At 39.8% G+C, this 13,657-nt stretch overlaps 1 protein-coding gene across 5 annotated transcripts in view; it reads left to right on the top strand.

Moving 5' to 3' along the window:
• Positions 1 to 13,657, top strand: part of DOCK4 (dedicator of cytokinesis 4) — a 412,270-nt gene that overhangs the window by 294,348 nt on the left and 104,265 nt on the right. For all 5 annotated transcript variants that reach the window (XM_055314619.1, XM_055314621.1, XM_055314620.1 and 2 more), the window contains exons 23-24: positions 2,302 to 2,494; positions 12,750 to 12,877. In XM_055314619.1, coding sequence (XP_055170594.1) covers positions 2,302 to 2,494; positions 12,750 to 12,877 — 321 coding nt within the window. The remainder of the gene's footprint in view (positions 1 to 2,301; positions 2,495 to 12,749; positions 12,878 to 13,657) is intronic.

Here is a 13,657-nt window from a genome sequence, read left to right as displayed (position 1 = left end):
TCATAAGACTGAGATTCCCATTTCCTTGCTGGTTATCAGCGAGGGGTTGGGAGTGGGGAGAGGCCTTCTCACTTCTAGAGCCCATTCACATTCCTTGGTATGTGTGGCCCCTCCATCCTCAAAGCCAGCAACAGTAGGTCAGATCCTTCTCATGCTTCAGATCTCTCTCAGTTCTCCCACCATGAGCTAGAGAAAACTTCTGCTTGGAAGGGTCATGTCAGTAGGACAACCCCATATGAATAATCTGCATATTTTAAGATCAACTCATTAGTAACCTTCATTATACCTGCCAAGTTGCTTTTGCCATGTAATATAACAAAGTCCTAGGAACAGCGCCAGGGTGAAAAAGTCTTGGGAGTCATCTTAGAATTCTATCACACCCAGAGCCAAGGAAACCCACTAGTCTGAATTTTACTGTTAAATTGCCTTAAAGACAAAAACCTGGTTCCCTTGCTCTCCTCTGCATGGTTTTCCCTGTAGGCTACAACTCAGGGCAATTTTTGTCTTCTGGAGGTAGAGCAACCATCCCAGAAAACCTTCACATTGAATCCGTTTCTAGTGCCCCCACAGATCTGGCCCCCATGGTTCTACTGGGATGCCCTAAACCCAGCTCACTCATGACTCTGTCTTTGGGATCCCTGCCCCAACAGAACTGCCATTTCACTCAGCTCTTGGAGCTGTGGCTCTTGGTTTTCCTTCCACAGATAGATACCTATCCTGGATCCCTCAGAGCAGAAGAGGAATGTCAGGAGTTGAGGCCCAAGACCCTGCCCCAAGTTCCTAATAATTACCTTTATCTATTTGTCTTGGTTATCAGGAAGATCAAAACAAATGTAGGCTTTTCTTTTTATTTGCAATGAAAATCCTTTAGGTAGCTTGGTCCAGCTGTCTCTCTGTCCTTATCACAAGGTGCTTGTTCCTTTATCCTTTTTAATACATGTGTCTCCACTTCAGGCACATTCACATGCTTTTTTGAAGAGCTATAAGTATAAAGAATTAATGGATAAATGAAAAGATTCCTCAGGAAAATCAGCATAGTTGCCTTTTCAGTAATCAGCTGGGCTCATTTTATTGTTTTTTTTTTTTTTTAACTCATCTGTATGACTCAGCTCTTTGCAGATGAAATGAAGGTTATATAAATATCGTCTTTAACAGAGAATACCAAGTTATTAATTTTAAATGCATTCAAGTAAATCTATAATGTCTAAGAGTCAAGGAGAGCATAGCTGTCAGTTGTAGCACCTGAAGCATTTTGATGGTTCTGGCATCAAAAACAGGTCTTGGCTCTTCTAGATATTTTTGCTGCTGCTGTATAGATAAATGCCAAAACCCATGAATTTGAATTTGAGTCTGCGTTTGAATCATCAGCACATGTACACTCGACCTACTTTCTGCTGGTGTCAGGTCTCATTGGTGAGCCAGCTAGCGCTTGAATATCAGCATATTAGAAACATGTGCCTCCTTCCCCCACTTCATAGACTTGAGGTTGGTTGACGCTTCCTTCCATTGCCCTCCTTTTGTGGAATTTAAAAGACTAGGTTTGTTTTGATGTACAATCCCAGCCCAGTTTGTGCCCCTTAGGATTTAATACTGGCGTCTTTTTTTTTCCCCCTTAAAAAATGATTATCAGGTTTCTTCACTTACATAAAGAATATTGTTCTGAGTACACACAGTTCTGGGGTTACAATAAATCCCAAAACAACCTAAAGGTTAGTTATAATAATCTTTTCATTTTACCGGTGATAAAGCTGAAACCCAAGCGGCTAAAATGACCTGAGGTCACAGAGTTGATTAGTAGCAAAGCTAGTAGGATATACAATCTAGGTCTACTGAGTCCCTGTCTCGTTTCTTTCTTTAACCATAACTTCAGTGCTTTTGGGAATCAATGTGTTTGGTTTCTTAAAGGTAAATGAGAGTTATATGAGCTCTTCAGAAACCATCTCCAAAAAGAAATGAACTATAAGTGACTGCATTCCAGGTCTTGGTTGAGCATTCTTTCCATTCGATCATGCTGCATTTTGCTGATTCTATGGGATTTTTTGCCAATCATTTTGCTAATGTCAGTGATTTTCCAGAAATTCTCAGTTTTATTATATTGCACCCTGGCACATTTAAAAATACTGTTCTAATTTGCTACACTTTTTAAAAAATGGCAGCCTTTTAGCTTTAGGCACCAGAAATGTTTTACGTTCGTTTTTTTAATCATTCACAATTATTTGTCACAGTCTTAAATTCATTGACATTTTATAGCAGATTTCTCTGGGTGTATATTGGAGTTGATTTACATTTCTTCCTTTTAAGGCTGTGTTTCTGAGCTCCTTTCCAGCTGTGTACTCAGAACTGCTGAAGCTCTTTGATGTCAGGGAAGTGGCCAACTTGGTGCAGGACACCCTGGGCAGTCTGCCGACCATCGTACATGTAGATGACTCCCTTCAGGCCGTTAAACTGCAGTGCATCGGCAAAACCGTGGAAAGCCAGCTTTACACCAATCCAGGTAGGGTGATGAGTCTCTTTCCAGAAACAATGTTTCTGGAAAGCCATTACTTACCTGCAGTAGTCATAGTTCAGCAGAAGCAATGAGAAAGAGGAAACAGAAAATTCCTTTCTCAGAAGCATTGTGTATTTGGATAGTAGGATGAATTTATTTAGTAGCCAAATACAGTGGTATGGCTATTAAAACTTTATTTCCAGAAAGAATGAAAACCCTAATGATTAAATTGATTCTAATCACAAACTAGTTGTGATATCAGGCATGCTTATTTTCTTGTTATAGATTTCATTTTTTTGGTTCAATAAAATGTAACATTTACATTCAGAGATGTTTACAGGGACCTGATCCTTGTTTGTTTGTTTTGTTCTTAAAATGTTTCCATCGATTTATGTTCTGAAACTGAGTGAAAGTTTTGATGTGTTATCATTTTTTATTTTATCCTAGTAGCAAATGACCAGTTACTAAGTTGATTTTATCATAATATCTGTTATTAAATCCCATTGCCTTTTGTTTTCTTCTAGTTTTTCCTGAAATAAAGTACCAGCCTCATTTTAAAGTTTATTTTAAGAAGTTTCTATCACTATCACCAAATAAACTTTTAAAAATTGACTCTATTGAAAATTATCTCTCCACATGAATACATATGTGTATATAATATTTTTGAAATAGCATTTCAAATGTAGCAAACAAAGCTTTTTTTTTTTACAGTATTTTATTGTAAAACCTTTTAAACATACAGACAAGAGTAGAGTATAAGATAGTAAATCATTAAATCTCAACAATACCAGATATTTGCTCTAGGTCTTTTATTAAGAAATTTGTCATTAGAGATATATTTAGACCCTCCTGCATGTACTTACTTATTTCAGAGAAATTCCCACTGTCAGAGACACCTGTTTTTATTTTCTATGCCTTTATTACAAATCTATAAAAATATTTTTTTCATCGTTTCAAATGTCTTTCACCATTTAGTCTTTATATGATGATATTATGTTGTATGACATTCTATAGAGGGCTCCTTTTTTAAAAAAAAAAAAAAAGATCTATTTATTTATTCATGAGAGGCACAGAGAGAGAGGGGGAGAGAGGCAAAGACATAGGCAGAGGGAGAAGCAGGCTTTTCGCAGGAGAGCCGAAGACAGCCGCCCAACCCCTGAGCCACCCAGGCATCCCTAGAGTGCTTCTTTTTGACTAATATTATACTTTTATATTTATCCAAGCTACTAGATACAGCTATAGTCCTTTTATTATTTTTATTATTATTGGATAGCATTCCACTCTGAACAAATTTATCATGGTTAATTTATTCTTCCTCCTGTTGATAGACTTTGTTTATGGTTTGTTTGGGTTTTCTTTTTTTTCCCTGAAATAATACTTCAGTGAATAAAAGAAATTTCAAACCTTCTAATTTCTCCCCAGGAAAACATCTCATCCTGGAGTAAAGCTGTTTCTTGCAGTGGTTTTCAAACTGCTCCTCAGAGACATGGAGGTTCTTCTGCAGTGACCCAGGGTTAGGAACAGAGGTGCAAAGTGTAGGGGGTAGAGGTCCAGGCCAGGTACCTGGTGTAACTAGAACACCAATTTTGCTTTCACCAAATCAAGAAAAGTTCACCTCATCTCAGAGGAATTGGTTGTTTCTGCCATATTTCTCCCTCACTGGCCAGTTAATTCTTTGTTAAAGCCTAACACCAAAAGAACAACGTAGATCATGAAAATTGTTCTCAAAGGTAAAGAAATTATCTGAAGGGATTGTGTTCATCGTATGCCTCTCTGAAATGTGTTCTGTCTGTGGACTCAGTTCTTACTGATTACTGATGCTTAGTTGGTGGTACAGAAATCAGGACTAAGGAGACACAAAGAGAAGAAGTTGTTTGAATCCAGGAGAAAAGTAATTGGGTCTTTGTGGGAGGTGGTGAGATTATGTCTTGAGGTGGGGGTGGATGGACTCAAGAGACCCAGGAAATGTGGATGTTGGAGTGTCTCTACTGGTGATGTGGAGGAGAGGCTCAGAGGCCATGTTGGGAGGTTGGTGACTGTGTCACTGTGCTGCAGAGGAGGAGGAGGAGAAGGGGAAACCTGCCTCTTGTGTTATGTGCGACGTTCCCCATGGAGGACGATTATGGAGAAACATAACCTTCTAGAGAAGCAGAAGCAGCTCCTGATCAATGGGACACCTAGAAGCATACAGATCTAGTAAAAGGAAAGACCTCCATCACTGCCCCAGGATGAGGTTTGGCTTGATGTTGAATGATTCACCATTGGAGAAAACAGAAACTTACATATAAATGGCAAGGCATATCGGAAACAGGTTGTCTTCATGAAAAGAAAACAGCAAATTTACCTGAGAACTTCCCAAGTCGCCAACTATGCTCTGCTTAAATTACCTGAGCACCAACACTAGCATTAGGGAAACCTGGAGAGTGTTTCTAGTAACTACTCCAAAATTCCAAGTTGGAAACTATGGACTTAGATGATAGATGGAGCCTATCTGTATTGTCCAGCTGAAATATGAGATGTTAGAGGAAAGGAAGGTGTGCAGTGCAAATAGTAGGCTCCATAGATAGTATCAAAGGACAGGATAGGATGTGTTAGGTTGTGATTAAGAGGAGAATGTAGATCCCGACATCTCGCAAACTTAGGCTGATTTTGTCTAGCTAGAGGGAGAAGAAGAAGGACAATATAAAACTATAGCTAAGGGCGTCGGGGAGAGGGATACAAAGAATTAAAAGGAATTCCTGTCGTAGGCCACCGCCAACAACAGGTAAAAGAATTTAAGTCTAACGTTTTGGCCTCTAATTAAGATTAAAAAAAAAAAGGCATGTATACACACACTTCTTAAAACAGAGGAAAGGTTTGGTTTGGTTTAGAGTATTTGGATGCCCCAGTTTTATCTTATATCCCCAGAAGTAAGTAACTGTAACCGAATGATAGAGAATGGGTTAAAACATACCTTGAAACTATAAACCTAGAGAATTGAATGGCATCACCAAAATTTGATGAAATCAGACCCTGTTCAGATACAGTTTGGGGGTACTAGTTTTCTGTTGGTACTGTAACAGTCACTACAAGTGTAATGGTTTAAAACAACATAAATTTTGTATCTTACAGTTCAGTAGCGCTGCAGTTCAAAATGCTTCCCCCTCCACTAAAATTAAGGAGTCCGCAGAGCTGCATTTCTTTGTGGAGGGTCTAGGAGAGATCTGTTTTCTTGCCTTTTACACCTGCACTCCTTGGCCTCTGGCCCCCTCCTCCATCTTTAAAACCTGCAGTGGAGCATCGCCAGCTCTCTCTCTCTGACTCAGCAGTCTCTCCTCTTTCACCTGTAAGGACCCCTGTGTTTACACTGGGCCGATCTAGATAATCCTGGGTAACCTCATCATCTCAAGACCCTTAGTCACTTATGCAAAGTCCATTTTGCCATTACATACTCACTGGTTCTAGGAATTAAGGCATGGACTTCTTTGGGGGACCATTAGTCTGTCTACCCTCAGATGGATAACCTGCATGTAAGAAGGTTAAAAAAGGAAAAAAAAAAAAAAAAAAAACACTTGGAAATCCATGAGTTTTATTTATGGATCGAAAGTTTTAAGGAGTGAGACTCAGAGTGCTGCACTTGTGTGACTATATGCATCTTAGCCAGGAGGATGGTACAAATGACACTTTCCCAATTTAAAATTATAAATCTAAACTAGGACAAGTTAAAGTAGAGATAAGGACACAACAGGGCATCAGCCGGACACATAATCAGTCAAAGATCAAGTACTTAGTTCTTGCCAGTTCCCATTTCTCAGAACATAGAGTATGGTGCAGACAGTTGTTACTCCGAGCTTGATCTGTGTGAAAACAAATGCAAACATCGAGGCCCAATTTAAGCAGTTTTCTTACCTTTTTTCCAAACTTTCCAACGCTGATTGGCATGAGCAAGCACATTACTGGGGAGCACTTGAAAGCCTTTCCCTCCAGGCCCGCTCCTCCCGTCTCAGTATATGGCAGCACCAAACCCTAGAAAGTTTGGAGCTGTCCTTGCAAACCTCCCCCCCTTCTGTCTTCATCCCCACCTCTCTTGGACTACTCTGGGGCCTCCACAGCATCTCACATCTGCCTCCGCCACCCCCGGCCCCCCGCCTGCCTGCCACGGGGCCGTTCCACACTGCCACCTTGCCTGCGCTCCCTCAGGTCCATACTTGCGTCCCTCTCCTTTCTCCCATCCTTTCTGGAACTCACGCCAGGTGATGTCACCCCCAGCTCCCTTGCTCGCATCCCTTGCTTGTGCTCTGTTTTGAGGACACAGAACAGACTTGGTCTTTCAGGCCCCGTGACCTCGCCCTGCCCACCTGCCTGGTCCCATGTCTTTATGCTTCACTCTGCTTGAACCCCCGCTCTCCTGCTCCTCACCCTCCCATCCCGGGTGATCCCGGTTCATCTGCTGGGGGCTCAGTTTAACCCTCACTTTCTCAAGCATCTCCTCAGTTCTCTTTCTCATACTCGCTTTGCGTTTTGCTTCTTGGATGACCTGACATGTCTGTAACTGAATAAAGAATTGGGTTTTAGTCATTTAAAGTCTGTCTTCATCCCTCGCTCCAGAAGGAAAACCTCAGAGGGCAGGGGTTTTATCTATCCTGATGACCGTGATCTCCCCAGCTTCCAGAACTGGGCCTGGTGCATAGTAGGTGTTCAGTAGAGGTTTCTTGAATGAATACTGTATACTGCTGGGTCATACATTCAGGATCAGGATAGAGCACCAATAAGTAAATACATGATCTGTATAAAGAAATCTTACTGGAAAAGCGAATTTTGAGCTCAGGATGAGCACAAATATGACAACAGAACAGCTTGGGCTGTGGGAGGCCCAGAGCAGAAGCAAAAGCTCAGTGGAAAAAAAGTAGCAAGTGTTCATAGCATCTATTTTGCTGTAGGAAGGCGCCCCGTGGTGGAGGCACCCAGGGTGGGATTAAATCCAGTGAGTGAGCTCTATGAGCCACACTCAGGCCATCCTTCGGCCTCTCCTATCATTGTCCTCTGTGATCCCGACATTGTCTGCATGGGAATAGAGCCCCTGCATAGTCAGCCATCCTTTCCATTCAGAGTGTTGTCTGTCCTCCAGCATGTGAAAGGCTCCTTTGCAGGTTTTGTTGCTGTCTGTGGCATTGGCATTTCAGGTGCCAGTGGCTTTGATCACCAGGCCCCAACCAAGCTCCGATTTCAGGTTTTCTGCCCTGCTGCTGCTTCTCTGCAGCCTGCAGCTCTGCTCACCTGCTTTATAATCCCCCCTCTCCTGAGGCTGCCTGGGAGCAGCTACGGAGGTGGCCCTGCTGGTGTCCAGCCTGCATCGCCCATTGTAGAGAGTGGCTGGCAACCCTGCATGGCACCGCAGGACTCCCAGACCTCACTCCTCTACGGACAGAGGCTGACTTCAAGGATCCTCATCTAAGTCTTAGTAGTAGAGGAGGTAAAGACCAGTTTCTGACTTTCTTCAAAATTAACCTCAGCAGGAAATCTAGCAGCATTTCATAGCTGCTTCTCCTTCCTAGCCCCACACCCACTGAGAATTACTCATGGGAGCTGGCTTTATCCACTCAAGTGTGTACGGACAAAATAAAAAGTAAATGAAAGTCACTCCTTTATACACTCAATGAGATACATAATACAGCAAGCTTTGCCTGAGATGTGGAATATGAGTGTGCTGACCCTTTCAAGGACAGAAACTGCATAACTGATTCTATTGTTAAATGTTTGGAAAGTTGGTATCTGTTCAAAGTGGATTTCTTCTTTTTGGGGGTGGGGGGGAGCTTGCTTGATGAGTCCAGGTGTTTCCTTTTAAAGGTAAGAATTAGCATTTTAACCAGTCAGCTTGTTTGGCATTTACCCACCGACTGTATCATTTGCATTGGCTGACATTGCCCTAGTAATGGAGAAAAAGCAAATCTGCGGTTTAGGTAGTCCTATATTTCTTTTTATGCACACCACACACGAATTATTTGTCTACCTTACTCACTTTTTTTGCAGTAGATATTCTCTTAACAGTTGGTTGCAAACTGAATTTTTAGAAATCAAATTCTGCACATCCGATAAGCTTTATCTTCCTTTCTAATTAATCATCACTAGGCAGTGACTCCTGTCATTTAATTTTGTAGATTCTTTTACTTGGTTCTTTTTGTCAAGTGATTGATTTTTAAATGATTACTTAAGTTTCCTGGTCAGACTTACAGTTTAAAGGAACCCTGCAATGAATTACTTCACAAGTTTGGATTTTAATGTTCCATATTGCCTTGTGAGGAATGGCTTGTACCTTGTGTGGTTTGTTGTAATGGTAAACTTGAGGCCAAACCCCTTTGTGTTGGTAAACCAATAAGAGAAATCATGCGAACACTGATTAATAGCGCTTTCCCAGGTATGAATATTTTGCATTCCCTATGATTTTTGTTAGGATTCAGAATCGTATATTCTTTTACCTATGGAAATATCTTCTTATACTGGCTAGGAATCCACTATAGTGTTGAACCGAGTTGTTGGTTGACCATCTTTGCCTTCATTTTGATCTTAAAAAGAAAGCATTCAATCTTTCACTGTTAAGTATTAATATTAGCTAAAGGTAGGCATTTCATTAATGCTCATTATCAATTTGGGAAATTACCTTCCATTATTAGCTTCCTGATAGTTTTTTACCAAGAATGGATGCTAAATTTTGTACATTTTTTTCTACATCTGTTAATATGGTGAATTAACATTGATGGATTGACTTTCAAACGTTATATGAAACTTGCCTTCATGATAAATCCTATTCAATCATAGTATTTATATATATGGACATATATATGTATTTATATATATATAAAACTAGATTCATTTTTCTAAAATTTGATAAGGATTTTTTTATCTGTGTTTATGAGAGATAGCAGTCTATAGTTTTCTATAATTTTGGCATCAATGCTGGCCTCATAAAAAGAGTTGTGCTCTCTGTTCATTCTATTTTCTGGGAGAATTTTTGTAGACTTGATTTCTTCCATAAGCTTTACAGAACTCGTCGAAATCATCTGTGCCTGGAATTTTTCTTGTGAAAAGGTTCTTAACTACAAGTTCAGTTTCTGTAGTAGGTATAGTGTTATTTAAGCTGTCCATTTTTTTCTTGAGTGGGTCAAGTTGAATTATAATTTATGCAACTATTTATAAGACACATGGGTTTTAATAAATCCAGAATAATTCATCTAAATTGTTGCACACTTGACATCTTTTAAAATTCCAAGCAGATCAAGGAAAGAGGCTAGGGCAATTTGCAAGTGGGCATATCCACAAATATATGACCATGATGGGCACGTAATAGATAATAGTTTTGTGCATATGACATCCTATTGAAAAGCAAACACTCAGGACAATAAGCATACTTACTTGTTTCTTTTCCAGAATATTGAACTACATACTGGATAAGTTACTTTATTATTTCAAATACCAGTTTAATGACAAACGGGATAAATATAAGACTTTGCGTTGATGAAGGAATGATACTTGTACAGTCAAGTCAAAATTCACTAGTTATGGGTTCAGTTACTAAAATGTATTTGTAAGCTCAAAATCAATACTTGTGACACTCTCACATTCATTCATGGACATGCAAAGAGCAGTGAAAAATTTGAGTAGCAGAATGCAGACATTCCCAGCTGAGATCAAACAAGGCAATGCTCTGCCTTCCTTTCCACTCTCTTACAGGGATAACTAGAGGATGGAGCAGTAGGGGGCAGTGCAGTGCAGTGCAAGAAGCTCCAGCTCTGGGGCCATTTGATAGTTTGATTTCCACCTTTGGCCCTTCTTAGTAGAGTGGCCTCAGGCAACTCACTTACCACTTGTGAACCTCTTTTTTATCTTTTGTTAAATAAAATAGAATCTAACTGGATGAGTTGTTTTTAGGATTTAACAGTGTTATCTATGTGGGATATGTATCATATTTGTATGTATATTTCTCCTAGGAGAAATGATTCATTATTTGCTGTTTCATTGTTCCCAGTGACTTGTTCGAACTTACCTAGCATGAATAACAAGAATCAGCAGTATTTATCTTTCTTCCCTGATGAAAGTATACAAGTATGATTTTCAGATGTTGAACAACCTTGCTTTTAAGATAAACCTTATCTCCTCGTGAAGTAATATGTATTTTACCTATTGCTAGAATTGATTGACTGAAGTTGTAAAAAGCATTTTTGTATCTTTGGTCGGTAAAGTTTTTTTTTTTTTTAAATGTTGTAATCTCACAAGTTTTAGGAGCATGGGAGAGGAGATAACATGTAAATAGCAACAGTTTTTACAAAGTTGAGTGGCAGCTGACAGCAGACAAGAGAAGGCTGACACACACAGGTGTGTGGAGTTGGAGTAGGGCCAGGAACAAACTAGTTTACTTCTCAGAACTGCAGATGGCTCAAGACGGTTTCAGAAAGGATCAGGAATTGAAAATACCAGTTATCCAGGGGCACCTGGCTGGTTCAGTTGGAAGAGCATGTGACTCTTGATCTTCAGGTTGTGAGTTCAAGCCCCACATTGAGTGTAGAGATTACTAAAAAAAGATAAACTTTTTTTAAATTATGGAAAATAGAAAGTACCAGGTATCTGCAGATTAAGGGTGCTAGAAATATGGAAATTGGATTTTTAAAAGCCCTAAGAAGGAATAGTTAGCACCCTGCCCTGTCCTCTCCTTTCATTCAGGCAAAAATGGAAAGTTCACTCCCTAAAGAAAGTGAATGAGATATGCCTGGATTCAGGAGATCAGACAGTGCTAAATTCAAGAATTAGGCTCTGCACCGTAAAGGGGACCTCACAGTTAAACAGAGAGACCCCTATCCCTTCCTTTCTTGATTTCAAATGACTAAAAGATGATGGTGTCATGCTCCTCAGAGAGGAGATTGGCAGATTTCTCTGTAGAGAACTGGCCAGCCTAAGAAAAGGCATATTGGATTCTGATATTTGGGGGTCTCCTGATGAAACATCTGGATACCTACTCTTCCTGCTTTAAAGCTTCACCAGTTCACAAGCTTGCCAAGGCACGCTGTTGTGTTTTGTTCCCCAGTTAGCATTTTAATGCTCACTTGTAAAGACAACCAACAATCACCAGATACTGTAGAAATACCTTTAATGTGCAAGCAGAGACCAAAATGAAGAAACAGAAAAGAGAACTTGAAAGAAAGATAATTCAAGGAGAAAAAAATATATATTACAAAATCGTCTCTGACTAACTCAGAAAAGATCGATGAAACATGTTATGAAAGGATATCACTCAGAGAAATAAACAGGAGTGGCTGCATAATGAAAATACAGCGCCTCTTCTTTGAAAATTATTAGGAATCGCATGATAGGAGCCACAGGGCATGAAAACAAGTGTGGGGCCCTTCTGAGCTCAGGGACCTGTGTGATAGCACAGGTGGCACATCTGTGACACTAGCCTTGCAAATAAGAAAGAATTCTTGGAGATTAAATGTATGAGAGCATAAATTAAAAAATTGAAGAGCTTGAAGATAAAGAAGTTGGACAAAAGGATGATAAAGTACTTAAAAAGAGAAGATAGTTTAAGACATTCATGATGTAAATGTAGTCAGAATTCCAGACAGAGAACAGAAAATCTAGAGAGAAGAAAACAATCCTAGAAGTATTTCAAGGCAAGTTTCCAGAGCTGAAGGACACAAATTTATAGATATCAAGGGACAACGCAAGGCACACAATTAGGAAATTTTGGATTACCAGAAACAATTTCCCAAAAGCTTTCAAAGACAGATGAACAAAAAACATGGTCATGTGCAAAGCACTGGAAATCAGAATGGTAGCAAATACAAAACATTAATTTAGCCAGAAATTGTGATAGGTTTTTTTTTTTTTTTTTTTTTTTTTGAGGCGGGGGGGTGTTTTTGTGAGACTGGGGAGAAGAAATGAAGGTAAAAAAAAAAAAAAAAACCTAAATTTTCATCTACTACAGTAAGAAGTCAGTAAATAGTCGATCTCAATGAAAAAATCAGAAAATGGCCGGGTAAGCATACCATTTAGATATTTGGAGGTAAAACAAACAATTTTAAAAATATTTCAGTACAAGAATCAAAGGCCTCTCTTGAGTGCAGGAATCATGGATTGGGGAAAGGAACCACTGCTTTTTAGTATCAGTCATGTACCTTTTAAATGTGTTAGTCATTTAACAATTACAATTAGATTAAAGAGTAGATAAGAATTTGTGCAAGGTTGGTGTGGGGCTCCACAGATGTGACACTAACGCTGCTTCTCTCTCCAGATTCCAGGTACATTCTCCTGCCCGTCGTGTTACATCACCTCCATATGCACCTGCAAGAACAGAAGGACCTGATCATGTGCGCACGTATCCTTAGCAACGTATTTTGTCTCATCAAGAAAAATAGCTCAGTAAGTAAATACAGGTCATAGTATGTAGTTCCCATCAAATGGCTTCTGGAAATAAAAATGTTAAGATCTTCAGAGAAACCACACTGAAGAGTAACCCTCTGAGACTCTGAACTTTTACTTCCAGATGGGTCGGACATTTTATTTTTCCTCTGAAATAATTTTTTTTAACCTTGTAAGATTGCTGTAACCCCAAATAACCTGGCTTCCCTAAACTTGTATTGTGAGAAAGAACTGAATACCCAGTGAGAAAAATTAGAAATCTCAAAGCCTCCTACATGTGTCTTTAATCTTGATATGATGAATACTCTGTGGCAAGAATAAATTACTGCCTGCAGAGTGAAGTCTTTTTGGGCTCATTCTGTGGAAGGCTGCATGGTGATGCTCTGAGCTTGGCCATGGCCGTTGGGCCCTACCCTGCAGAAGTTGGAGAAACAGGAAAGCTCCAGGAGACTGAGGGTATCTCTCACTACAGTCATTACTCAGCCTCAACAGTTATCACTAAATTGTTATGGATTTGGGAATTCCTATGGATGTACCTGACTCTTGATGCAATATAGTTGCATTAGAGGATACAGGACAAATAGAGAAAAAAAATCACATGCTTACTTAGAAATGGGGACAACTCTTAGAGTGTGCATGTCCATGGCTCACGGGGCTGATGTGAAGTTCCCATATAAGGGATGTCCTGTTCTAGTTCTGTCTGTTGCAGCCGTGAATTGGCATTATGGTCCTCTTTGACAGTGTATGCAGAGAAATGCAGGGACTTTTATTTCTCTGCCT

This window comes from Nyctereutes procyonoides, unplaced genomic scaffold, assembly GCF_905146905.1.
Source record: "Nyctereutes procyonoides isolate TBG_1078 unplaced genomic scaffold, NYPRO_anot_genome, whole genome shotgun sequence".
Lineage (NCBI taxonomy): Eukaryota > Metazoa > Chordata > Mammalia > Carnivora > Canidae > Nyctereutes > Nyctereutes procyonoides.
The sequence above is the reverse complement of the archived record's forward strand: the minus strand, read 5'-3'. Positions and strand labels throughout refer to the sequence as shown.